Here is a 27573-nt window from a genome sequence, read left to right as displayed (position 1 = left end):
ATTTGTTCGACTCCTTGCAAAAAAATTAATTAGTTGCCTCATTTTCAGGATGGGAGATATATTTTAGTGTTAATTTTTTTTTTTTTGCCTGGCTCCAATGCCCCCCTAGTGGCGATGCCCCTGGAAGCTTACCCCTTTACCCCCCCTTATGGGCGGCCTTGGTCATAAGGCTACTAGAGGTCCACTTTAACCTCTTTTCATCTAAGGGAGGGTGTGGAAAAAATACACAATAACAAACATGGATGAGACGGACAGAGGCAGGTGTGGGTATAAAAATAACATCTTTATTAGATTGCAGTGAGGCTGTGGCAAACATTTAGAAGAAATGACGCGTACAAACACCAACTTTGAGCCATTCTGCATTTCTGATTTCCAAATGCCTCGTCAACTCACTCAAACAACATGGAGAGGGCATGCGTAGAACGAGCATTACCAACCCTCGACAGCCCTGCCTCGAAGAACAGCTCAGAGAATTTCCACTGTACACCACACAACTAGACGTCTGCTATTTCATTTTAATGTTACCCTTCAATATAAAATTTAAATGACCCTTTGTGCTTGCAGCTTAGAAAACACTATTGGGAAGAAAATAATTACCCATTCCATTCAGTACCATTGAATCACCACACAGTCAAAATAGATAGATTTCTCATAGTAATCCAAAGGTTTGAAACCTTAAAATTGCACATATCAATAAAGACATCTTCACATTAAATGATTGGGCAATACAGAAACACATCAAACACATAGCCTGGGTAAACCCAGCCTCCACGTGACCTCTATGTACCATCAAGTCACGAAACCTACGCTACAGGCATAGTCTGTGACGTCACGTTGGAAGGCTGGGTTCACCCGGGCTATCAAAACACGTACCAGAAAATCACAACAATTTGTTGAGAAACCACGTGGTTAATACTGAACAATATGTTACAGTAACCTTCAGTGTTAATGCTACTGGTGCACATGGCATCGACACACTGAAGCAAGACTATGGTAAGTCGAGCAACAAGGAGAAAGGATTCTACCATGACCCCGAGTGTTGAAAACCCCTCTGTGCAAGATGGTGATCCAGTCATAAAGACTGGACCAGCTATGCCGACTACTGGCTCCAAAAGTACTAGAGCTGCAATGATTAGTTGATTAATCGATTGAAAAAAATGAATCGCCAACTTTTATTGATCATCGATTTATCCTTTGGGCTTTTTGGGGGGGGGGGGGGATACAAATCTTTCGTTCGAGCTTCTGAAACGTGAATATTTTCTGGTTTTAGTCTTCTATGACAGTAAACTGATTATTCTTTGGCTTGGTCAGGACAAAATACAACAATTGATGTCATCTTGGGCTTTGGGGAAAAAGTGATTGATATTTTTCACCATTTTGTGACATTTTATAGACCCAAACGACTAATTGATTAGTCGAGAAAATAGACTAGATCAATCAATAACAAAAATAATAGTTGCAGCCCTAGAGTACCTTTCAAATATGGCTGCTGAGGTCCGAACACTCTTCATGTGTGTGTGTGTTATGGTTTCCCACCACCGGACCCTTCACGGTACCGAGCTCCTCTGAATGAGAAAAAGGGTGTGTGATCTGGCAGAGGTGGGTGGGACAGTCACCGGTGTGTGTGAGCAGACTGGCAGGGTTAACCACAACTCCAACCCCACTGGCTTTAGAACCCAGCAGCCAATCAAAAGTGAAGAGGGCAGGTCTGCAAGGCATCTTCCGTTGTACGATGGACGTTTATATTCTGAAAAGAGGAACGCAACAGTGTCAGATCCTGTTTCACAAAGCAAGCAGCAAACCTCAGTGCAACTGACCACAGTGTTTGATGCATTTTAGTAGCATCAAAATTGGGTCAAGAACACCCCATTTACACCTGGTTTTTACATGCGACCTGTATCCAGATTATCTGGATAATGGTCACATTTAAAAACCAGCGTCCAGTTGCACAAAGCACCTTAGGTTAAGATGTCCCTTAGAGTCAGAGTTAAGGTGTCCATCAAATAGAATCGGCTGCACAAAACACCCTTAAATCTTCTCCATAAGGTTAAACATTTTAAGGAAAACACAAGCACAAGATTTAAGGGTGTTTTGTGCAGCCGATTCAATTTTATGGACACCTTAACTCTGACTCTAAGGGACATCTTAACCTAAGGTGCTTTGTGCAACTGGGCACTGGTGTAAATGAGGTGATAGAGATCTGGGCACAATGTGAGTCAGACTACCTCCAGAAAGATGTGGTCAGGCAGATCTGATAGCATCCTGATCACGGTGCGTTTAGCCTACACCTTGCATTAACATGCCTTTTCCTTATCCAGATCACTTGTATGGCTACAGCTCACATTTAAAAACCACGTGTAAATGGGGTGGAAGATGCACACAGATGTTTTTTTACATTTGTGCCATTGTGATCTGATTTTGAGCAGCCCTAATCACTGCGTACACTGTATAGCATACTTAACAGCACATGCTTAGAGATGGCAGTCGAGACGAAACCATTGTATACTCAAGATTTAAGCATTGACTTCCAAAATAAAGAGTGAGCTGTTAATCTTAACAAAATATCTGCATGCATCATCAAACATATTAGCTGCAAAGTGAAATGCCGAGTGCACATGTTGTGATCACTCTCATGCTAGGCAGAAAGAAACCAGTGTGACTAACAGTAAGTGTTTTGTGCCGTCTCATGAATGGACGCTCTTTCTTATGCTTCCCAGCGGAGCCTTTGCATATAAATGAGCAGGGAAATGTCAGTAGTCGGTTTGCACAGTGAAGCAGAGTCACCACATGCAGCAGAGGAACGTTAGATCTGCACACGATCAGCAGAGGAAGGAAATAGTCTGCCTCCCCTTCTGATCTCCAATAGTATGGAAACAGAAACCGCCTCGGCTCCCTGACTAATCCTTGGAGAAAAGGATAACTCACTACAGTTTGTTATGGATTCCTGTTTTTGTGTGTAGTATTTTAGTTGAGTGTAATCAGTCAGCAACATCCTAGCTTTCAGATGTACAAGTGTTTTTATAATAATAAAAGGATGACAAAAGTGTGGTATGGATGCATCAAATGCTGCAGCGTTGGTCAAGTTCAGTTTATTTAGAGATCGTAAACAAAGAAATGACTGTCTGACCAATGACATGAAAGACAAAAACCTTTACATGAATCAAAAAAACAAACAACAAATCAAACAAAGACTTCTGTGCTTCCAGGATCTTCAGACACGACTGTTAGTGAAAATTATTTGTTTGATTTATTCAAACTTAGGAATAAACTGTCGTGAAAAAATGTAAAGTAACTAAAAAGAAATACAGTTGATTTTTATGTGCAAACGCACAACTTGGGTTTTATGTTGTGCAATACTGTAATACCAAGACATTTCAGCAGATTACAGTTTTCTGTCTCTTAGCAACAGTACACATAAACGGACAAAACACACTGATAAGAATGAACATTGTGAAATCAGTTCACGAGACAAAATCAGTAAGAATAAACTACCGCTTATCCACACTATTTCGACTGAAAAAGTGCCAGAGTTCCATTGCTTCACAGTACGGCATTGATTCACAAAACCTTCCATCGGCTTGTCATTCGTTCTCCAAAAATGAGAGAGCGCACACGATGCACGACCCGTGTCACGACCCGTGTCACGGCCCGTGTCACGGCCCGTGTCACGACCCGTGTCACGACCCGTGTCACGGCCCGTGTCACGGCCCGTGTCACGACCCGTGTCACGACCCGTGTCACGGGGGTTAAGGGTCAAAATTATAAACTGGATTCCAGTTAATTAGCAGCGTGCTAAAGTACAAGTGGAAAGAACAGTGGAAGCTAATCCAAACAGAGGGAGGTGGTGAAGAGGCGGTTATGTGGCTGAGTAAAGCAGGGTAAAGTGAGGTGTGGGGGGTGAGAGAGGAGGGTAAAGTGAGGTAAAGGGGTAGTGCGGGGTGAGAGGGGGGGGGGGGGGTAAAGTGAGGTAAAGGGGGGGTAGTGGGGGGTGAGAGGGGGGGACACTGCCTCACTGGTGAGCTGGCACTGTTAGCAAAGCCTCCTTTGACATCCGTGACACCTCTACGTTCTGTTCAACGATAAAAACACAGACAAAGAGGAGGCAGGGATCAAACACATGGGACACACGGGGCCCACTGTACACTAGAGCCTGACCGATATATCGGTCCACCAATATCATCGGCCGATAACCCATATATCGGTATCGGCCGCCGATAACCCATATATCGGTATCGGCCGCCGATAACCCATATATCGGTATCGGCCGATATGTTGGCCAATATTGCTGATATTTATTTTTTTTAAGTTATAGACAGCATGTTGTGTATATTTGATATTTTTCCTTAACTCAAGTTATATTTTATATTTGTTCCATTTGTGTTTTTGTATTTCTAGTTATTTATAATTATTAAATTCCCAGTTCAGCTTACTGTTTCTCATTGCATTGATGTCATTTTGGACAATAAAGTTGATTGATAAGCTGTAAAATATCCAGCCTACATTACATATCTCAAGTCATGTCATGTCATATCTTTGTAAAGTGTTTGATATTTGAGGGATCATTGTAAAAACATTATGTATATATAATATAAGAATATCGGCTGATATATCGATATCGATAGCATTTTTTTTTTACTCCCTAATATCGGTATCGACATAAAAAAACCCAGTATCGGTCAGGCTCTACTGTACACACTGGGCCAATGAAAAGAGAATAAAGCAGACGTGCATTTTTACAATAGAACATTCAGGGTCTTTAGAGTTATTTTCTCTTTTTTTTTAGCCTCTTGCTAGCCAGCCTCTTGATAGCATGTGAGCAGTGCAAGAAGCGGAGGGACACAAATGCACAGATCTCAAATAGTTCTGAATGCTTATTCTTACTATCATCTGATTATTACCACAGCTATGAAACAAGAGGAACAATATTACTGCAGCTATGAAACAAGAGCAACCGTTTTCATTCCCCCACTGGGTTTCCAGGAACATAAACACCAACTTGAAAACGTAAATATCCTACGGAGCTTTATTGTTGTTCTTATAAGACCTACTGGGATATCTGCCTCCCTTTCCCTAAGCTCTGCAGCATCGTGGCAACATAATTGTCACAAAGTCCATTTGGAAGTTTATTTACCTAAAGGGTGTGAGGGTGGAAAAGAGGAACATGCAAAGCAACGTCATCTTTCTGTATTGTTCGCTTCTGATAAGCTAATGCAAACACAATCCATGACAACAACAAAAGCTACCTTGAGGTCATTATTACTCAAGAACTCTTGATTCTGAAGGCATGGCCGGCAGAATTAACTGCTGCAAAGCATTTGAACGCTGCTGTGAATGAAAGACAGCATCTGACGCCATGACGTGGAGCACCTGCAGACATGTGGAGAAAATGGCGGCCTCCTTACCTACCACAAAGTGTGTCAGTGTGTGTCTTTTTATATATATATATACCCACCTCTGGTCTCTCTCGGTGAGTGTTGACTGCTTCCACATCCAGGCTAATGGACTCCACCTTACAGCCTGAAAACACACAACAACACAGGGCTCTCTCATTATTACTCGTTTACACAGCAGAGGAATACTCGATAGAAATAGATTCAGTAGGCGCAGTAAAGGTAAACCACCAGCAGGTGGCCGGTCTCACCGTAGGCCACTGGTGTTAGCTTGAGCACAGTGTGCAGTGGGCACTTCAGGTAGGGCAGCTCCTCTGTTGGAAGGCAAATGCACAGTAGCAAACCGTTAATGAAACCACCAGAGACAAACTGGGAGACTCGGGGCGTATGTACATCGCCTCCGGAACAGATGCGGTACGGCTCCGGTACGGCTCCGAACAGACCCACACTCATGTCATCTGTCAGACGTATGCGGGATTCGTCAAAAATAGAACAGGTGCATCATTTTTCCTTACCGCATATATCGCCAATCAATTAACATGGGCGAGAGTTTGATCCGGCAGTTTTGCCGGATCCGCAACGCAGCCATAACGCATCTGGTGTACATTGCCTGTCAATCCCTACGTGACATTGTTTCTAAATATATTTGTAATCCATCATCATCATCATCATAAAATGTAAGCGACGACGTATAACCTGCTTTCTGGAACTCTCTACCCAGTCTGCTGCTGATCAAGCCAAAACCCGCTGCTGTATTAAGATGGGTGTGTTCGTACCAGATGAGCCAGTTTAACTGACCTCTCCAGCTCTATGATGGTATTGAAAAAGCATTGGCACCATGGCTTTCCATGAGCAAAATCAGGTCAGTCAGCCAGGAGGGAGATGCTCTGCTCTACCCAGGCACAATGGAACTCTATTTATGTCACAGTTTCACTGGCAAACTGTCACCGTGGACAGAAGATCAGTTTGTCAAAATAAAATCTGTTCTTTATTTAGCAGTACTGTATGTACTTAAGAAAAGGGGGTCAAAGTTGTATTATTGTGAAACTTGGAAACAAACACACACACCCTCAGATACTCTTCCACAATTCAAATTCAGTTATCATATCAATCAGTTATGATAATGTTATCAGTTATGTTATCAGTTAACATATCAATCTGTGATGTTTCAATGCAATCCAGGAAGTATTTTCTGAGCGTTGATTTTTCTGTTGTAATTGACTCCCTTTCGCTGTACATTTTCTTCCCATTTTATAATCCTCTTGTATTCAGAAAGATCTATATTCATATTGTCACAGATGCACTGTGGGACTGCACACACTGTTTGCAGATGTTTATGTGGCGGTCGGTGAAGGCACTGACCTGCCGTCTTGTCCAGGAAGTAGGCCAGCAGGCAGCGCATGACGGCCTGGTGACAGACGACCAGCACGTTCTCCTGCCTCTCCAGCTCCATGATGACCGGCTCCAGCCGCTGCACCAGGTCCTCGTAGGACTGAGGGACAGACAGAGGGACAGCACAGAGGGACAGAGTTAAGCTTAATTTATCGTAGGGCGCCCCACACTTGATAAGTGTCTCTCAACAGAAATAAAAGAGACGCAGTTTTTAATTGATACTTAAGCGACAGGGTTCAGTTGTCTCCACGGTAACAGCAAGCTGCCCCCCCCAGTTTGTCAGACTAAACTCTGGCCGACACCCCAAAAACCTACAATCCGCTACAGAAAAATGTATATTGTTTGTTTATTAACTGGCCCCTGGCCTCCTATCATTTCACGAAAGTGGCCCCCGGGCAAAGCAAGTTGAGTATCCCTGCTCTAAAGCCTTCCATCTACATCAGCACTGCCTCTCAGACGGCTCAGTCAGTAATGACTGGATCCATCTGTCTGTCACTGCTTTCAGACAGACACGGTTCTGGTTCTGGAGTCTCAGAACCTTGGTGCTTTCTGGCGAACCAGCCCGTGTTCACACCAGTTTAAGCGGAACCAAAGTGGGAGGACATTATTCGGTAGTCCTTCAGTTTTTTAAGTTGATTAATTATTTGGTCTGGTGTTCGAGTGAACCCAGCCTTGGCCATCTCTTCCGCAAGTTCGGCATACGACTTGCTCTTTCTTGTACTGCTTTCTAGCTTTTCTTGAGATTCGGTAGATGCCCAAATCGCCACTAAACATTTGGTTTCCTCAGCAGACCTCTGCAAATTATTTTTCTCCATGTTGTCACTGCCTTCTCCTTCCTGCTCGTTTTCACAGCCTAGAATGAGACACGCCCACTGATGATGTCACGGTTCCCAAGGAAAAACCAACTATTTTTTGGTTCCGCTGAGAACCAACTTTTCAGGTTCCGAACCAATTATTTTTTCGGTCTGAACGCGCCAGCCGGTTCAAATTAGGGTTCGGGAACCGGAACCGGCACGGAGCCCTGCCGGTGTGAAAGCCCTATGTGTGAGATGAATGGAGAGGTAATGGACTGGACTGAAGGTGAGCACACACCACCAGTCATTCAGGCCCACAGTAAACAACCTGTGCCCACAGACAGACAGACAGACAGAGCCACAGACTGGATGTGCAGTCTTGGTTTACAGCATCCTGGTGTTTAGCCAGAGCTGTTTGAGAGGTGACTCTTCCAAGCCAGGTGCTCGTTAGACCAGTCTAAGTGGCCTTAGACCAGTCTAAGTGGCCATTAGCCATCTGGACGCAGTTAGTGTCTGTGTGTCTATGACAGAGTGAGAGTCATTATATCCAGGAGACGCACAGAAACACACAGTGTGTCTACAAGCATATTGTCATTTAAACACACTCACACAAAACATATAAGAGAATTAAATGATGTGAAAGCTCCTGACCTCTCCTTTGGGGTAACGATAGCGGTATTTGTCCTGGTCCCTTAGAGCAAACTCCTGAGGATAGTGCTCCTGGATCTCCTCATACATCATCTCCTCACACTCGCCCTGAGGACATCACACACACACACACACACACACACACACACACACACACACACAGGTTAAACTCCATTACCACTGCACAAACGGAAGGCAAATATCTGCACGTGGCGACAGAAGGTCTTGCGCTTACGGCATCGATCTCGTTGAGGACCTTCCACTGTTCGTAGGGCACTTCGAGAGCCTCGGCCGTCTGGATGGTTCTCTTCATCTGACTCGTCCACACCTTCAGGTCGCTGATGCCCTGCGCCTGGATGAACTGGCTCAGGAACTTCGCAAACTGCGCAGAGATAGAGGAAGGAGAAAGGACGAGTAGGTGGAGGGAAGCAGAGGAGGAGATTGGTCAGCCCACTCTCAATGTTTGATTTGATTTCACTAATGCCTTCACCTCCTCTGCAGATAAGTCTGTTAGCAAACTGTCAAAACTTAACTGGAAGCTAACATTAGCGACGAGGCTAACGTAGCTTTTTTTGAGATGACTACCTGCTTGCCTGGAAAATAGATGAGTAGCCAAGTGCAGTCAACAAGCTGAACACTCCTGACTGCACACTCGTTGCTCGCCTCTCAGAAGATATACAGTATGTTTGATATGCGCATTGACAGTCGGCTCAGTTGACATTTTCCAAGTGGACTTTTTTTTAATAAAAAAATCCTATTCATCCCGGGAGGATTTCCGTTTGTCCCAAATACATATTAAAAAAATGTAAGACCTTTGTAAACTAAATTCAGTACTTTTAAGGCCTTATTTTGAGAATATTAAATTCAATGTTTTTTTAAATAATATGCCCCCCGCGGGCAGAGGCGCAGTTTGTGAACAGGCAATGCAGGCAATTGCTTGGGGCCCCAGGCCATTAGGGGGCCCCCGATGGCTGAGAAACTCCCTCCCCCATAAACAACCAATGGACAATTTGCAATGACATTGAACCTCCCTAAAGAGGCCCCATGTCATTGCCGTCATACTCGTATGATTCATGTACATTCTCTTGAATTGAAAGTGAAACATACATTCATGAGAATGTATGTGAATCATGCATGTTTTACAGGAATAATTCACAGTCATTCACTTTCACTTAGAGAACATATCGTCGCTGTCGTTCCAGAACCTCGCATTTCCAAAACAGCAACCTTTCAGGAAGTTAAAAAAACCTGTTTGCTCTTAAAATACTGAACCAAACGTCGTCAAAGTTGGCACGTCTTAATTATAGTTAGTTTCCCGCTGAATGTGTCATTACTTTATTAATATCTTACCTAAGCTCAAATGATGTTGTTTATATTATCAGTCCGACTTGGAAGCATTTTCTCCCGGCCAGTCAAGCGGGAGAGAGTCGCATGCTCATGCACGAGCCGCAAGCTCCAGGCCGCGGGGGCGCGCGCAGGAGCAACAGCATTGCCCCTCGCCTCTCATGTCCGAGGCGGGGGCTTTCGCATGGGGTGAGAAATAGTCTGACATAACGTAGCGTTAACGTTACTTTATTCTCGTCAGAAAACACTCCGATTTGCATGTTAAAACAAGTTTGCAGCCTAGGAATAACTGGAAAACATTTGATTGATATATTAACGTCAGAGGAAGCCAGGATTAGTCAAAACGATATGAGAAATACACAGCACGTCTGCCGTGTGACTTTTCCAGGTTTATTGTCCTGCGTGGGGGGGTACACACGGATGTAGGGGACGAATTTCGAGGTTTGACTGACAGATCAAGGGCGAATGGCGTTACGAGATTTACTCGTTTTAATGCTTTTCCATTGGTTGCATTTGTTAAAAACCACACAGAGACGTGAAGGGTGACCAATGGCACTGATTTATGACAAAAAGTAAAAAAGTGAAAAAAGGCACATTCGAGGTCCTGGCACAACAGCGACGATATGTAACTCATTCCTGTCAAACTTGCATGATTCATGTACTTTCTCTTGAATTGAAAGTGAAAGAACGCTGGTTGGAAGGGGCCCCTTGGAAAACAGACTCTAGAATCAGCACTGCCCGTGGGTACCCTGACCTCATGTGGTTAGAATCAGGGGAAGAAAATGGCTACTGTGAAGGCAAGGCTCTTGTGTGAGAGGAGGAGGGAGTGCTGTACTGTACCTCCCTCCCCCGGTCAGAGAGGCCTGAGTCTCCTCCGATGCGACCCTTGATGTTGAGCTCGCTCTCGCCGTGGCGACACAGGTAGATGGAGCGCGGCGTGATGTGGATGTTCATGAGGTAGTAGACGATGCGACTCTGGATGTGGTCCAACACGCGGTTCACCAGGTAGCGCCGGCCAACGTCCATGATCTTGATGTAGGAGAGATCCCTGGGGGAAGAAGAGGAAAACCACGGAGAGATTTAGACATCATCATCATCACGATAGCCATAAGAAATTCTTTTGATATTAATATATAACAATATCCGGCATAATATGCAAAATCACATTAAATAGTCAAACTCCCATCATATTGAAATGCATGGTAATATAAAGTACAATCAAACTCAATATCGTTATTTCATCCCAATATGCTTCTAATGAAAGATGATAAATGATCAATTATCTCCCAGCCCTACTGATAAATACATCGTAACATACCAGAGCCAGAAACAATGGATTAGCTGATTATTGATATATACCCCCCCCCCCCCACACACACACACACACACACACACTTCCCCGCCTAACACACTCTTCCTCCTCAACTCCTCACCTGTCCAGAACTTCATCCAGGGTCTGGTAGGAGTTTTCATAACACTTGATTCTCTTCAGGAAGTCTTCCACCGCGTCCTCGGTGTTACAGTTGGTGTAATCGGGGCTGCTCAGCTTCACTTGCTAAGAAAAAAACAGAAAAAAGCAGGAGACTGAGCATGGAAAGAAGCTATAGCTTTGTCCTGAAATAAGCAGGCGTCCTCGGCCACTCACCACGATGTTCTCCTGTATGACGTCGGGGTCTTCACACACAGACTCTACGAAGAACACCTGAGAGAAGAGGGGAGGGGAGAGAGGTAAGACCAAGGCTCGATGCGGCCAGCAGCGCCGACGCGGAAACCTCATCCAGGATTGCGAGTCGACGCGTTACCTTAAAGCCGTTCTGCTCAGCAAACTGGATGATGGTCTCCCTCCTTTCCCTGGTAGTGTTCGTTGCATCGAAAACCTGGATGACACAGAAAACAACCGTGTTAAAACCAGTGATCAAGCGACAACGGACAACCTTCTCGGTATTATACACTGTACTTGACCCATGTGAGTCACATGACCCACCGCAACTTGGCCGCCTCGGTCTGCGAGGTACTGCCGCACATCGTTCAACGCCGCTGACGCACACTGTCTGCAAAGATCAGAGAGAAACAGCAGCGAGAGGTGTCACAACACGGTGGTCCAATAGATTGTAATGTCGATCGGAGAGCATTAGCCACTCTTACTGTCTGATCTTTAAACCCTCCTCGTTGTCTGGACGGAAGAACTCAAAGGACTTGTAGATCTTCGTGAACTCTCTCCTGTATTGGCCAACATTGAACTCTGTGGGGAAGGGGACAAAGTGGGAGAGACACTTTGTGATCCCCATGCTTTCGCACTGCAGTGTACAGGCTGGTGCAGGATCCTGTAGTTTCAGTGAAGTCTATTACGCCCCAACATCCTGTGTGAGCTTAGCTGGTACCTCTGGTGGAGACTCCGATCCAGTTGAGGTAGCGGGTCAGCTTCTTGGAGATGTAGGTCTTCCCTCTGGCAGGAAGGCCCACCGTCACGATCAGAGTGGGACAGTTGGTCATGCATACTGGACATAAGAAAAAAGGACAGTTGGTCATGCATACTGGAGAAAAAGGACAGTTGGTCATGCATACTGGACATAAGAAAAAGGACAGTTGGTCATGCATACTGGACATAAGAAAAAGGACAGTTGGTCATGCATACTGGACATAAGAAGAGGGAGATGGGGAAAGAAAGTTACATTCATGTGCTGATCACACTTTGGAAATAAATGATGCGAAGCCTGTGAAGCTAGTTCAGGCAGACAACTGGAGCCGCGCTGCAGTCACCTGATATACACACTAGGGGTGGGAATCACCAGATGCCCACGATACGATACTGAAACGATACTTGAGTCACGATACGATAGTATTGCGATACTGCGATATTTTCGATATTGCGATATATCGATATTGCGATATATTGAATATTGCGATATTTCGATATATTGCGATTTCTTACTTTTTCAACTGCAAATGATGTCCCCAAAGGAAAACTTTGTCAACATCTGGTTTATATAAGAACAATTTTTCAGTCTGTACATCTGACTTCAACCATTTTATTGCAGCAACATTGTCAAGTAGACAGACCAACAACTTTCATAAAGTCATGTCATAGTTGCATGCACCTGACAAACTGAACTGTTTGTTACAGTCTACTTACAGTCCACCTTAACTGGATGTGTGTGTGGACTACTGTACTTATGTAGTTTTTGCAACTTCACTTCACTTACACAAAACATTTTGTGCAGCCCATTCAGTAACTGGGGAATTTGTAAATGACTGTTATGACAAAACTGTTACTGTTAAAACAAAATGAAAATATGCTACCGTTTGTTTACTGCTGGCCTTGGAACTAAAGTTTATAGTAGCCCGGTGGCCTGGCATGGCCTGCAAAAAAAAAAAAAAAAAAAAAAAAAAATCTTTTTTTTTTTTTTTGCAATATCGATATTTGGCGTCCAAATATCGATACGATATCGTCAGGCAAAATATCGCGATACTGTGGTGTATCGATTTTTTCCCCCACCCCTAATACACACTACTGATAAAACTCTTTATCAAGCGCCCCCCCCTCTCAATAAGGTGCTCTTTCATATTGCCATGTTGCTGCATTCATTCTAAATAATCCATTTACGTGACTTGGAAGACTGAACGGCTTTTGGAGTTCAGTGTGTAGCCTAGCTGTTTCGAATGTTAAGACCTGCTACAAATCTCTATAGCACGTTCGAAATTTGCCCTGTACTATCTTAATATATTACAAAATTAAATAATAGGTGAACACAGTTCACAGATTTAATATTAACACTAGATTGTCCTTATCAGAGAGAGAGAGAGAGAGAGAGAGAGAGAGAGAGAGAGAGAGAGAGAGAGAGAGAGAGAGAGTGTGTGTGTAACTACTACGAAGAGAAAAGTCACATGGCACGACTGTGGGACTGTTGTGAGTGAGGAGTGGGGGTCACGGTGTCACTGGGATGAGGCAGGGGAGTTGTGAAACAGCAGAGTTCAACAGGAGACATCTGGAGACCTAACAGCCAGTTTCCACACCGAGACGAGACGAGACGAGACGCACTGTGGCAAAACACACTCTGCACAAAGGACTAGGTGAGAGAGCACATTGGTTTTTATGGGTGCCACTTCACCATATCCATTTACAACATCTTGTAAGATAGTCAGTCCATCAATGACTCACCAACATAAACAGAAGAAAAGAAAACTGAAAGGATTTCACTATTGCGAGTTCCAATTTAAAGAAATTACATAAAAAACCCAGTGTGTGTTCTCACCATTTACTAGGGTGTTATGGGGCTTTGATGGCCATAGACCCCATTTACACCTGGCATTAAAATGTGTTTTGGGTGATCAGATTGCAATCAGATAGTGCTTGACCACATGAACCTCTACCCCCTATCCCACAAAAGGCTGTGCCTTCTGCCAGGTCGCCATTGTAAATAAGAATTTGTTCTTAATGACTTACCTGGTTAAATAAAGGTTAAATAAAATAAAATAAAATAAAATAAAATAAAAAAGAACCTCTGGATATGGATTGAGAACGCATTTGCCTGTACACTTGTGTTCAATGTGGTCACAATGTGTCCCTGACCACCTCTGGAATTGGTTTGGCCGATCAGATTGTCGATAATCTGTCCTCAACGAGTGCGTTTACATGCACACAATAATCGGATAACTGAGAATAATCAGGTAACTGGCAATAATCTGATTTCTGTGTTTACATGCACCTTGGTAAATAGCAGGAACTCACCTCAAAGTTCGGGAGTGGACATTGACTGCAATGAGTAATACACCTGATGATTCAGCAGAAACCTAGGCGTGTTTATCAGTTTTGGTATAATGCATTTACACCTGTACTTTCATCACCGTCAAGCACTACTATCCGATTGCAATCTGATCACCCAAAACATTTTAAATGCCAGGTAACGGTGTGAATGGGGTCAGTTTAGTAAAATAATAATTTTTATATGTAGCATGCTCTTGGTAAGCCAAATACAATAGGTATTTGACTTTATAAGGAGATGCCCGCCTTCACAGAGTGGACATTATTGTTCGATTTTATTGTTCGATTTTATCTGGTGATTTTTTTTTACATTGATCAAAATGGGAGTTACTCCCATATTCCTAATCTTTGAATCTTACTTGATCGTTGATGGCGCTATAAAAACATAAAACTTGGGGATTTAATATTAACAAAGATAGAACCTAACAGTTTAGCCAGCGTTGATGCTTAACGTTGATACTGTAACTCAGAACTGCACTCCACTCAGATATAAATTCCAGACTCATGATATTGTTGACATTTTTTTTGTCATTTACTTTGTATAGATATTTATTTTGGACATTTTAAGCCCTACAGGAACCCCAAAACTCACTCTCTCTCTCTCTCAGTCAGGCCCTGGTGGACAAACACTGACCACACAGAAATCATCAATGAATGCATGGCCAGTATAAATCAACAAGCACAGCTAAAATGCACACAGGGGCAAATCACTGACTGCATATACATTTATATATATGCATACACTAACAAGAGGTGATTGACTTGGCATATAGCAACAAAGATAATAGGATATCCCTGCCGGGAATACGGACAGCTTTAACTTGATCGCCACCTGCAGGGAATACTAACCAAGCCCTTCTAGCGCTAAATGCAAACCAGCTGGCTGCACACAAGTAGGTCAGGCGGATGTAACTGCTGAACATCTTTGCTTCGAGTCTGTTGCCAGTTTATAATTTTAGCAATACAGCTAAATTGATAAAGATGGACGTATATAGAATATTGGAGTTATCGCGGTTGGGGGGGGGGTCGACCTGCGTGCTCGCACATGTTAACAAATGCGTCCCAGATGGAGCATCAGCTGGCATTCATTAAACCAGCGAGCGGCATCGACATTATTCATGATGCTATAACAATGCAGGTCATTTGACCCGACGTGCTGCCACGTCGCGATAAGATCGATACGCACCCTTTCTTTGAGGAATGTGTTTTTCAGGAAGGCCGTTTTTACACGGCATCCAGATCTTCTTCAGGGGGTTTTGGGTTAGTTCCCGCGGGTTTGACGGCGTTCTGTCGTCCATGCCGCCGGGTCCCGGTGATGAAGCGGCCGCGTCGGGAGCACGGGGCCTTTTCCTCTGATGCTGCGCTGATGAAGGTGACCGCTCCTTCATCCGCGCTGCCAGGCTGCGATTAAAGGCTGCGACTCGAGGAGGCGGCTTTGGCGATGGTGAGCTGCTGCCTGGCTGGCTCTGTGGCTCTGTGGCTGCGGTCACGTGGTGCAGGCTGGCAGCACCGGGCCGTAATCACTCCAGTATAGGCGCAACACCCGCGATGTAGTAGTGCGCGTCTGTGAGACTGTCAATGTAGCGACCCCCCAACCTAGCTACCCCCAACCCAACCCCCTTTATTTTTAGGTCAGTGCACAAAACACACGCTTTCTGAAATGCGTCTGTGAGCATGGATTAGACGAGCCTCCAGAGAGCAGAAACAATGTAGCAACACCCCCCCCCCCCTTTGATGGTGGTGTTTACCGTAACATATAGACATATACAGTCGGTTTCCAACAGGACACATTTCCTATGACTTCTTATGAATACATTATTAATTTTGAATTAATTAACTATAAAATGAATGCACAAATAAATAAATATCGATTGTAAGTTTTTTATATATATATATATATATATATATCCCACACACACACACACACACACACACACACACACACACACACACACACACACACACACACACACACACACACACACACACACACACACACACACACACACACAGTTCACAGCTAAGCCTACATATTAGCATTGAGTTCAGCAAGAGTTTAAAGCATATAGGCTAGGCTGTGAAAAAGTAGGTCTTTCAGGGTATTTCCTTTAGAAGCTGTTTAAAGCCTTCCTGGCCCAATTAACCCACATTGAAAAAGCCACTTAGAAATGACCCAGCAGTAACACAGTGACAGAGGGAGACAGACTAGGCTAAATCAAACTCAAAAGCCTAAAGGAGACCAATGGGAGAGCTGAGAATATTATAGTTGGCATTTGACTGCATTGACTGTGGGCCCTCAGGAGAGAGCAATAATGGTCTGAAAGTATATGTAATGTCCTGTCACTGTTTAGTCAAAACTAAAGTATGTAAGTATGAGGACCAGAGAGAGATGTTCAAGGGTGTTAATTCCTTCCATTGTCGAGGTACAGAAGAACAGATGGTAACAGATGGTGGTAATATTAGCAGATAACAGCAGGCCCGTAGCCAGGGTTTGAGAAATACCGAGGTCATTGTAACGCGGCGTGGGGGGCCCAGGGCGGGCTATGCCCCCCCCCCCGGATCAAAAATTGTGTCCATTTTAAAGTAAACAGCTTCAATCTGGTGCACTTTGAGAGCAAAATTAAGAGGCTAGATCTATAAAGAACTACAGACATCATGTTAGATTAATATCCTCTTTACTGTACTGTTGCTTTAAAATGATACAAAAAATAAATGTCTCCCCATATAATATAATTTATATTCTGCATACAGGTCACATGGCAGAATACTGCTCAATTAAATACAATGGCCCATCTACACAAACATCACTTTACAGGGGAGTTACTTACCCATTCACTTCAATAGAACTGTCCCCAAAGTCTAGCCCCAATCTAGCCTCAATGCAAAATCTGAATGTTGTGAGTTATCTCTCTTCCTTCTATAGCACACAGAGAGGAAGCAAATTGTTGCATTTCCGATCAACTGTCGCATTAAAACATCAATGACAGATGAATAGATCTGGGGACCGGGGCTATTTAAAAAAAAAAAAAAAAAAATGTGTGTGGAAAATACCGAGGTCATGACCTCAATGGTAGCTACAGGCCTGGATAACAGATGATTGAATGGCTGGAACAGAAGCAAATAATGACAAAGGATTTAACTAAACAACAGACATCACCCTCATATAGTCAACAATATGAGTCATATCCAGGGGCGTAGTGGAGGGTAAACGCAAGTAAACGCAGTTTATCCACCTCTTTGAAATGATGCAGATAGTTTACTCGCCTATTTTCAGATCACCTATATAAAACAATGAAGCGACACAAGGTGGGTAAACTACTCACCTTGGATAGTTTACCCACCTCTGTATTTACCACTACACCATCAAGCATATCAACCCAGCACAAGCATTTAAACCCCTCCCACAGTGCAGTATCAGTCCATGCAGCTGGGCCTAGGGAAGGCAGTCTGGCCAACCTGCATGACATGACCCGAATGAGGAGCTCATGCAGGTTGTAAGGAGGCTGGACGCAGTAGAGGGGCACCTATACACTCAAGAACGTATGCTTCAAGTTACTGTGGTAGTGAGCAGCACACCCAAACCCAGGCATACAGCGCATCATGTCCAATGCACCAGTGTGATGAAGAGAGACATGCCTGAGCTTCCTACCAAAGCGTGTTCAGACTGTGCACCACCCACGCACCTCCACAAGTGTCCCCTCTGCTGTCTTTCTGGCAGGTGCCCCTAGCACCTCCCCCGCAGCAGGCACCCCCTCTAGTCCAAACCCCTGCACCTCCTCCAGTCCAGGTGCCCCTAGCACCTCCCCCACAGCAGGTACCCCCTCTAGTCCAAACCCCTGCACCTCCTCCAATCCAGGTGCCCCCTGTGCCTCCTCCACTCCAGGTGCCCACAGTGTGACTACTAGTTAGAGCAGCGGGGCCTAATAGGGCCACCAACACACACACACACACACACACACACACACACACACACACACACACACACACACACTTCACAAAACGTTATTTAGCTTACAGTAGCCCACATTGCGACCTTGCAAATATTTTTGCGCATGTGTTGACACTGTCCATAAGATGGCAGCATTGCTGTGTTTCTGTGTGTGACTGAACTTGTCAGCTTACTAGGCCTATCTCTAAAGTATGTGCTCATTACCAGAGAATAGTCCATGTATTTCCAATAAGTAATGTATGACGGTGCTAATGTGCTCTGTTAATTCCTCAGAATTAGAGGCAGGCTATGTGACGGAGCAACAGGCCTGTGACCCAAATATGATGAGATGGAGGTCTTCTAATTAAACTCTGTGTCTCTCTCTTTCTCTTTCTCTTTCATTTTCTCTCTCTCTCTCTCTCTCTCTCTCTCATCCCCTCCAACTGCTAGACTATAAGAAATTATACTTTTTTTTTTAAGAAACTGAGGAAAAATATAAATGGTCGCTGAATGCTCCTGTGCAGAGCATTGATAGTCATAAAGTGTACAAATGTATGAAAGTTGCTTAAGCAATGTGAGTTGGTGGGCTAAAGTATACAGTGTCTCTTATCTCATATGGGAAGTTGTTGGACAATAAAGCTTGAGTGTGTGAAAGCACCAGGCAGTCCAACTTTTTGGATTGCTAAAACACAACAGGGCGTCGGGACGTATCTTTTTGTGCAGGAAATATTTTCGTTATTTAATTGATCCTATCAGGGTTAGTAGCCTGGAGGCTTGCAAATGCACAGCAGCCTACAGTAGGCTACGTGCACAGGAAACAGGTCTGTGCTGCTCCTCCTCCTCCTCCCAGGCAGCAGCTGCCTCTGTTAGACTGTTTGCAGCCCCAGCCTTTCAAACTGGACAAGTCATTTCCCAATATAGTAACGTACTCTCTCTCTCTCCTGTTCATCTCCAGTACTAAAGGCGCTCAGTGGCTGCTTGCTTTGACCACACACACCAAACCAAACCATTCTACAGCCTATAGTTTCCAGTCACAATTAAATATGCCATTTTGGTACATTGCATTGCAGTGACAGCTAGGCTAAAAACAACAACATCGCCTTCTGTTTTCTGCAACAGTACATTTTCTAATCGCGATCACTGTCATCAACTGTCTTAAGAAAAGAAAAGAAAAGAAAAAGCCATGAGAGGAAAATTGATTTAGGAGAGTAACGTTAGGCTGCATAGAAGCATTGTGCATTTTTTAAATGTCGATATCAGTCCAAAATCATACCGCTGGCTGTTCCCATTTCCTGTCAAAGCACAACTATCAACGTTACTGTTAGTGTTAACCAGGATCGCTATTGTCACAAACCAATTGACAGTCAGCCGTTGTTATGATCTGGGGTAAAGGTGATCAGTGACAGCGCCAACAACCGCCAACACGTCGACTCTTGTTTACGTGTTTAAAAAAGGGCTGCTCGCCCTGTCGCGGACGCTCGTTTCCACCCGGTCGAAGATGCACGCTTTGAACCAGTACATGCATACAGATTATGACGTTAAAAGCCGTTGGAAAATGCAATGTCTTACCCTTGTGCCTGTGGTCCAGGTTCTGTGTTTGTTTGGGTCGGCTGGAGCCTCTCATCATGGGCATGGGTGTGTGTGATGGAGCTCTGCTGCCTGGCGGTGGAGTGTGTGTGTGTGTCTGTGTTGTGTCTCCTGTCTGCAGCCTGCCTGACTGAGTGAGTGAGGTTCTACGTGCACGGATGCTGACTACACACACCCACTTTAGACACCGACCTGACCTAGCTCAGGCCAGGATGAGGGCTACTTCTCCAAACACCTGCACCCCCCTAACCCAGCCCACTCTGCTACTTCACAATGACGACTGAGAAACGTCACTGTTTCAGTCTACACTACAGTATGTCAACCTGGCATAACAGTGTACAACAACTGACTCTGAGTATTTATAGCCAGTCTATGCAAAGCAAGTTGACCCAATGAACAACAGGTAGGCCTAATACAATTCAGGACAGGCTACATAAATATCATTCTTTCAAAACTTTCAAACATACAATCAGCTATTATGCAACTTTGTAGGGCCCTTCAAATGTAAAAAGAAACTTTTTTCAAAATTTCTCCCCTCCAGATTTTAAAGTTGAGTTCTGACAGAGCTCTTGATACAAGGAGGACTATCAGTTTGTAAGAGCTATGAGTTTCACATGTACTTTGACTTGAAAGCCATAGGCTACATGGTTGGACATAAACATTGGAGCAAAACAGGCTTGTGTTTTGAGTTATGGTGCAATAATAACAATTATAAGAGCACATTGTGCATCTAGTCCTACTCTTCAAGAATATGAATTTAAGATGTAAAAAAAACAAAAGAGCAAAAACAGACAATCCTATAGAGAAAGCACAAGATACCAACTACACTACTCTACAAGTCCCTATTGGAATGTTATTGGATTATTATAGTGATACCATAGGAGGAGATTAAAAGTAAAACAAGTATGAGATAGAGTCACTTAAAGTCACTACTGAGAGCCAGTGAGCCACTCTAGAAGCACCTACTAGAGCCGAGTGATTTTCCACCCGACGACTTTTCAGTGACACTGTCTAACTTTACCTCGCGTCACCAGGCTCTTAGTCAAACTTGAAGAACTTGTTTTGCTACAGTAATTTATCACTTATTTCAGTTAATTTGCCTGAGCTGGCTCAACCAATGATCACAATGCATTTCGGGGGCTAAGACAACAAATCCAGATAGCCATGTGTGTGCACACAGGCACGTATGCACACAAACATACCCTCCACCCCCCCTCCCACACACACACACGCACGCACGCACGCACACACACACACACACACACACACACACACTCAGACCTCTCAGCAATGTGACCTCTCTAGACTCTAGAGATAGCGTCATGTGACCCGTCTGTGTTGGACTTGGGGCTATATTTCAGTGGCAGTAATAATGATAGCATTATCGGCAGCCTACAACAATGACACTAATTGTCAAAACACAGGGCCAAGCGACTGCACTGCACGTCAATATAGGTTAAACCAATCACACACAGACACATGTAGCTATACAAACAAGCAGAGGACGGACATCTGGGAAATGTCAATGTGTGCACAGAAGATGAAAGACATCAAAGATAGAAAGTGGGTGAGAGAGATCGAGGCATGAAACAGGGAGGAGAGACAGGAAGAGTGGAGGGTCAAATGCAAAAGGGCTGATTGAGCCTCCCCTGTCTTGAAGACATTCCTCCCTAAAGGGCAGAGAGCTCTCCTCCGTATGACTAGGGACTTGGCTAGTAGTCCCAAGCGGGCACACACACGGACAGCTGCGGACGCCACGGACACACCCTGGTGCGTTCAAGAGGTGATACCAGTCCAACCAGTCTCCCTGTCCATGCACACTGCACATGCGGCATGCCTGACCTGACTGGAACACAACACACAGGCCTTTTGCTGCAGAGAACCTAACATTAAATATAAAATCAACCCAGTTTCAATGACAGGGACTAGTTTACACAGCATGCAGAAAACAGGGCTGCATTCTAGCTCGCTATCACGGCCTGATGGATCCTGTTCCGATCTGCCCTCTACAGCGTTCTGGCCCTGCTCGACCCAAGATGGTGTCAGAGAAAATGTGTCTTGTCTGGAATATCACAAGGGGGGAAGTGAGGTAAACCCTTGTGTTGTGTCATCATCATCACTCTCGCGGTCTGAAGTGAACATAATGTGCTGAAATCATGACCGGGCTTGTCTCTACTGAAGAAAAAGGCGAGACACGCACATCCAAGCCTGAAAATTGTCTCTACGTCAACGAAACAAAATGACTAAGGGAAGAAAAGTACTCGCCACCACCTCGCTATGAGGATATGACTTGTAACATGTTGTTAAATTCCTACTTTCTGTCTTATTCAGAGACAGAACGTTATTTTATACTGAGGCACATTATAATATAAAGACACAAACCAGCCACAACCCTTTTTGGGACAATGCTCTGTCCCGTTGATGCCAAATCCCCAAACAGCAGCTGACAGGTCATGATCTATTTTGGCCATATCTCATCGTGGCTGATATCCCATATTGACAGCAGCGAAGCCAAAGGCAGCTTTTACGATTAGCGTCCCCGGGCCTAACCCATCCCCCAAATACTGCAGGGGGGGGTGTGCTGGAAGTAGGGGAAAGGTACTCGCCATATAATCTGAACATGATAATGGTGACCTTTTCGGCGAGAACACAAAGTCAGATGGCCGTGTCCCAAATAACTACTTCACTGTTGCTATTTATACAGTAGCAAGCTCCCATCACTTGAAACAAAAAAATAAACTCCTCCAAGGCCCAAAGCAAAAAACATGAGTAAATAAATAAATACTCTTTATTTGAGGTTATATTATTTGGGGCCGTATGGAATACAACCCCTATGTGGAGTAGATCTGCTGGTCATTGCTTAAGATTGAAACAGAGCGACTATGACTCCATATTTCCTGGAAGCATTTTACTCAACCCTCCATAAACGTAAGCAATAAGCCCTTTCTCAAGACAAAGTGTCACAACTGTAAAGCATGTCGCATCATAAGCCCACCTTCAGCCACTTCTGCTTACGTATGAGGCTCTGGCCGCACCGCGATAGGAAGGTGGTGAACTGTGTGTAGTACTGTACAGTACCGTCTCTCACACTGTACACACTGAGGAAAGAAAGGAGGGGGCGTAATGATAATACTAATACAAACGCACCATGTGGCGGTTGTGTGGGTGAGCTTGTTTTGTTATTGTCGCAGTGGAACACACACTCCCTCAAATTGAATTATATGGAGACCGCATTTCCTCTTTCAAAGATGGAATAAGTTCTCCTTTTTGTGGTTTGCCAACAGAAGAAGTCACAGATGGACTTTTAAAGGCAAAGTAACTGACAAGACAAGACAAGCAGGTCCAGACTTTGCTTTAATCCCTGAAAGGAGGAGAGCAAAAGACAGACAATATTAAAAGACAGGTCATACTAGAGTGTTCTCATGTCCCAGTCTGCACACAGATCGTTAACTTTTACTGTATCGTCCTACTTGGCTGTGTCTGTGTGCATGTGTGATCTGCTCACTAGTGCACGGTTACACAAATACACAAAACAAATATCTTTATACTTACTGTAGGCACACACACACACTCTCGTACAAACACGCACACACACACAGACACACCCATATACAGGATCTGAAAATCACACACATACACTCATAAAAACAATGAATAATAAAAACGGACAGGCCCGCAGTGAGCAGGGCCACTTTAGGAGGAGACACACAGGCAATAGCACGTCTCCATTATGTCCTATGAATGTCCAACTCTGACATTGTTGTTGTTGTTCCCTAACAGCACCTCCCCCCGCCTCTCCAGGGAAGACTTCCTCCCCGTCCAGTCTCTCGAGAGTCCTGAACAGGTTTCTGAATCGTCCCTGCCCTCCCAGCTCTCCTGCAAAAAGTCAAAGTTCCCTCCCTCCTCCGGGGCTTGTCTTGCACACGGTTGGCTTGGTTTTCCGGGGATCCTCTCGTCTCCAGCGGCCGACGTCCTCGGGCCCCTCACTGGCTTTGGCAGACGGTGCCTCCTCCGCTCTTGCCCCCGGCCGCGGCCTTCTTGCGCCTCTTGTTGAGCAGCGGGTTGCTGGAAGTGTCCAGGTCTTTGATCTTCACCTGGTCGTAGTCGACACGCATGGTGGCCAGAGCGCTGGTCATCTCCTCCTGTAAGAGACGGGTGGCAGGAGATCAGGTATATAGCTGAGGAGGAGAGTGGGTTTGTCAAAAGACACGTTTTGTGATTTTGGATCTATAATATCATTTGTCTCTGACATACCTGTCGTACCCACAGAGAACATATTAGGCTCCAGAGTCAACTGCCGGTGGAAACGGCGAGCTCTGTTTTCCTCTTGCTACAAACAGTGAGTCCAAATAAGCTTTGTCAATATCTCCATAAAGCCTGCGAAGCAGCACCACACCATTTCCACCCAGTGGACTGTCTTCTACCAAACTGTTTACAGCCGGGCCCGACTGTCCAAAACTATAGATCACGCCATCAGTAACAAACTTTCACCCCACAGCAGAGAAAAATAGTTGGTTTACTGTGATTTCGTGATTCATTGTGTCATGTTTACTATCAACTCCTTTTTGGATCCTATAAATGGCTTTTTTTGTGAAATATTTTCACAAACCCCATTTGGACTCTTTGTTAGCAGCATGAGGCCAAGCAACGGAGCTCACCGTTTCAACTGCCAGCTGACTCTGAAGCCAATATTAGCTGTAGGTCCAAGTACTACCACAGGTATGTAAGAGACATATTATATATCTGTCCAACATCACAGAACACCCTTTAAGTGCAGTGGACTCCAATTGACCTTCAGCTTTTGACTAATCAATGCATTGTAGTTTGAGGACTGTTACACTACACTGTGTGGCTTAGCCTTCCCAAATGTTGAGGGTCGTTTTTTTAGAATTTAATACATAGAATTGGGAACGTTACATTCAATTTAATTCAGACTGTCTGGCACTCAATCGCCGCCATTTTCCCCCGGAGCGAGGGAGGGTGGGAGGAGGGAGGGTGTAGTGATGCACATACAGTAGTGGCTGATAGAGCGTAGTGGCACAGTGACGCTCCAAGCAGGTCGCGAGGCACATTTTTGTGCCAATCAGGGGGCATTCCCCGGCAATTCACATGTAAATCCACTCTAAAGACTGGTCTTAACTAAAGGCCTAAACAGACTCGTCCGTCCGCCTCGAATTGGAGCCGTCTCGCCGTCTGCCGGCGCCAGCGAGCCCTACATGCTAGGACGTTACTACACCCTCCCTCCTGGAAAATTGCGGCGATTGAGTGCAAGGCAGTCTGAATGAAATTGAATGTAACGTTCCCAATTCTATGTATTAAATTCTAAAAAACGACCCTCAACATTTGGGAAGGCTAAGCCACACAACTAGTTCGTTATAATCTAACGTCATGCTTTGAATGCGACTTCACAACTCTTGTGCAGCTGACGTCACGCACGTATCGTCGCCGCTGAGTTACATTTTCGAGCAGCCCCCGTCAGCCGACGGCGCCCCCTCCCCGCATGATGGCGCTCCACCCGCCGTCATGCGGGGAGGGCGGGGCGAGGCTCTGACGGACGAGTCTGTTTAGGCCTTTAAAGGCCGACGTAGGAGTTACGACCAGGCATAGTTAAGACCACTTGGTGCAACTGGCCCCTGGGGACTATTGCTACAATCCTGAGCACAACAACTACTGTACCACTCTACAACTACAACTCTTGGTGCCTCCATGGTAGATGATTGGAGACCACTAGTCTGGTATAATCCATACTCCAGAAACTGATATTCCTGAAGAAAAATCATTTTAACCTGTCAATGTTCGGACATTGTGATATGTGGTTGTTCCGGTGTGCTATGCATGATTTTCTTCCTGTAACGTACTTGCTGCAATCTGTAGAAGCCAGTGGCCATTGTTTTGGTGACTGGCTATTGCACATAATTCATATCGGCCCATTCAGCTGTTAGGAAGGAATGTGTCTCGTCTTGAACTGTGCTCATGTTTCCAGTGATTGGAAAAATATGTGATTGCCCAATTCATACATTTTGTCCTGGAGAATTCACCCTACAGTGACTTGAACTGAGCAAACAGCGTTTCGTCCAGCACAATACTTGAAGGTAAGGCATGCCATTTGACACTGCAATAGAGAGCCTACTTCCGGCTTCAGGGCACGCACCAGCGTTGGAAGAAATAGGTATGAGTTGGTGGTGAACGGCGAAAGACAATCATTTTTGTCTGAATTGTGCCAAGAAGCACACATAGGATGTTTGTCAATTTAAAAGATAAGTTAGCAAGTCATGAAAGTCGCAGTTTATCGTAAAACTGAAAAGCAACGTTTAGTTTGATATGAAAGCGGGTTATGTGGGTTATGTGTTAGTCTTTCTAATTTATAGTGCAACAATTTTACGACAAACTGTGACTTTCTTGACTTGCAAAGTTATTTTTTAAATTGGCAAACATCATATGTGTACCTCATGGCACAATTCAAAGGGGATAAAAAAAAAAATTGTCTCTCACCATTCACCATCATTCATATTCTTTCAGATGCTGGTGAGTGTATGCCCCGACTGGAAGGGACGTGACTTTGGCTCTATAGGCAGTTAAGATTATGCATGTCTTTCCAAATGTAAAAAATAAGGTTCTAAACTGTCTTATGGAGGAACAGGAATATGGATCTATTTGCACGAGCTCTGCACTGAAACCGTCAACATCCAAGGGATTTTGACTACGGTAATCAATGCTTAGAAGTTTGAGGACCACTACATACTATGCACAGTAGGGTTGTGTGACAGCAACCAGATGGCCATCGCGATGGTTCCACACCACAGTGAAACATCCCATGGACGATGGCATCGTCTTTGACGGGGGAGGCAGATAGCATGCCATAGGAAGTCGTTGCAGTGCCGTTTGGCTGCGCCGCTGCAATTCACGTTTACAACAGGACAGCTGAGCTCTACATGTCATGAGAGACCAGCGGGCTTGGATAGGCTACTACTACAGGCTATTGAAAGGTCCAAAACAAATAACGTTACAGGTCCTGACCAACAATGTGTGTGTGTTGAACTTAACTAGCTGGCAGAAAACGCTCGATTCATGTGTGCTCAGTTTTGAACCTAACATTGCATTAAGAGACAAACACAGCAGCAGCAGCCTGTGTAATGAAGCGACTTCATGGAAACAGGCGAGTTCAATTCACAGTTGGACACTTGTAACATGACTCACTTTGGGCTGAAAACAGGAAAGAACGTGAAGTTTCTTCTTTGCCTTAACATTTTCACAACAACACAACCGAGTCCGACTTCTGCTTATCCTCCCCTCCCCCTCCTCTCCTCTCCGCTCTACCGGTGGCTCTACCGCTTCTCTGTACTCGGTACGCTTGGTGAATGCCACCCGCGCATCGCAGGGGAATGGAGTTGGCCTTTTTTATGATTAAATCTGCAGAATTTCAATTCGAAACAGATAATTAATCACGATGGTCTGATGTAGAAGGCTCAGAGGTCGACGGGGGTCAGCCCATGGTGCCAACCCTAAAGCACAGCACAGGCACAGGGGTCATAGTGCTACACATGTGCAAGCCAAGGAGAATGACTTGGCTCGCTTGAAATGAGCGTAATGTTAGAAAGAATGGCTTGAGAAAGATGACTTCCTTTTGTGTTCAGGTATGTTACATAATAAGACGTGTGGAGGGAATTAACTGATGTCTCGCCTCTGACAACTGCCTCCCCCTTGTGGCAGTCAATCATCCACATGCTG

General features: G+C 44.7%; 2 protein-coding genes across 5 annotated transcripts in view; both read right to left on the bottom strand.

Moving 5' to 3' along the window:
• Positions 1-264: 264 nt before the first annotated feature.
• LOC310798568 (6-phosphofructo-2-kinase/fructose-2,6-bisphosphatase 4-like) lies at positions 265-20003 on the bottom strand. 4 transcript variants are annotated; one of them, XM_083661108.1, is made up of 14 exons: positions 19828-20002; positions 11950-12066; positions 11714-11810; positions 11553-11619; positions 11371-11445; positions 11214-11270; positions 11002-11123; positions 10409-10616; positions 8460-8606; positions 8228-8332; positions 6753-6882; positions 5642-5704; positions 5453-5517; positions 265-1747 (listed from the first exon to the last, which is right to left on the bottom strand). In XM_083661108.1, the coding sequence occupies exons 1-14, from the start codon at positions 19889-19891 to the stop codon at positions 1688-1690; spliced, it is 1377 nt and encodes a 458-aa protein (XP_083517234.1). In that variant the 5' UTR covers positions 19892-20002; the 3' UTR covers positions 265-1687. The 4 variants fall into 4 exon arrangements, with proteins under 4 accessions (XP_083517234.1, XP_083517233.1, XP_083517235.1 ...); XM_083661107.1 differs by lacking the exon at positions 19828-20002 and adding an exon at positions 15517-15758; XM_083661109.1 differs by lacking the exon at positions 265-1747 and adding an exon at positions 3094-4069 and having other exon boundaries at positions 19828-20003.
• Positions 20004-23253: 3250 nt separating this feature from the next.
• Positions 23254-27573, bottom strand: part of mapkapk3 (MAPK activated protein kinase 3) — a 21710-nt gene continuing 17390 nt past the window's right edge. Inside the window, exon 10 of the mRNA XM_083661111.1 lies at positions 23254-23987. Coding sequence (XP_083517237.1) covers positions 23829-23987 — 159 coding nt within the window. The 3' untranslated portion in view covers positions 23254-23828. The remainder of the gene's footprint in view (positions 23988-27573) is intronic.

This window comes from Poromitra crassiceps (genome assembly GCF_964638095.1).
Source record: "Poromitra crassiceps genome assembly, chromosome: 25".
In the NCBI taxonomy this organism is placed as follows: domain Eukaryota; kingdom Metazoa; phylum Chordata; class Actinopteri; order Beryciformes; family Melamphaidae; genus Poromitra; species Poromitra crassiceps.
The sequence above is the reverse complement of the archived record's forward strand: the minus strand, read 5'-3'. Positions and strand labels throughout refer to the sequence as shown.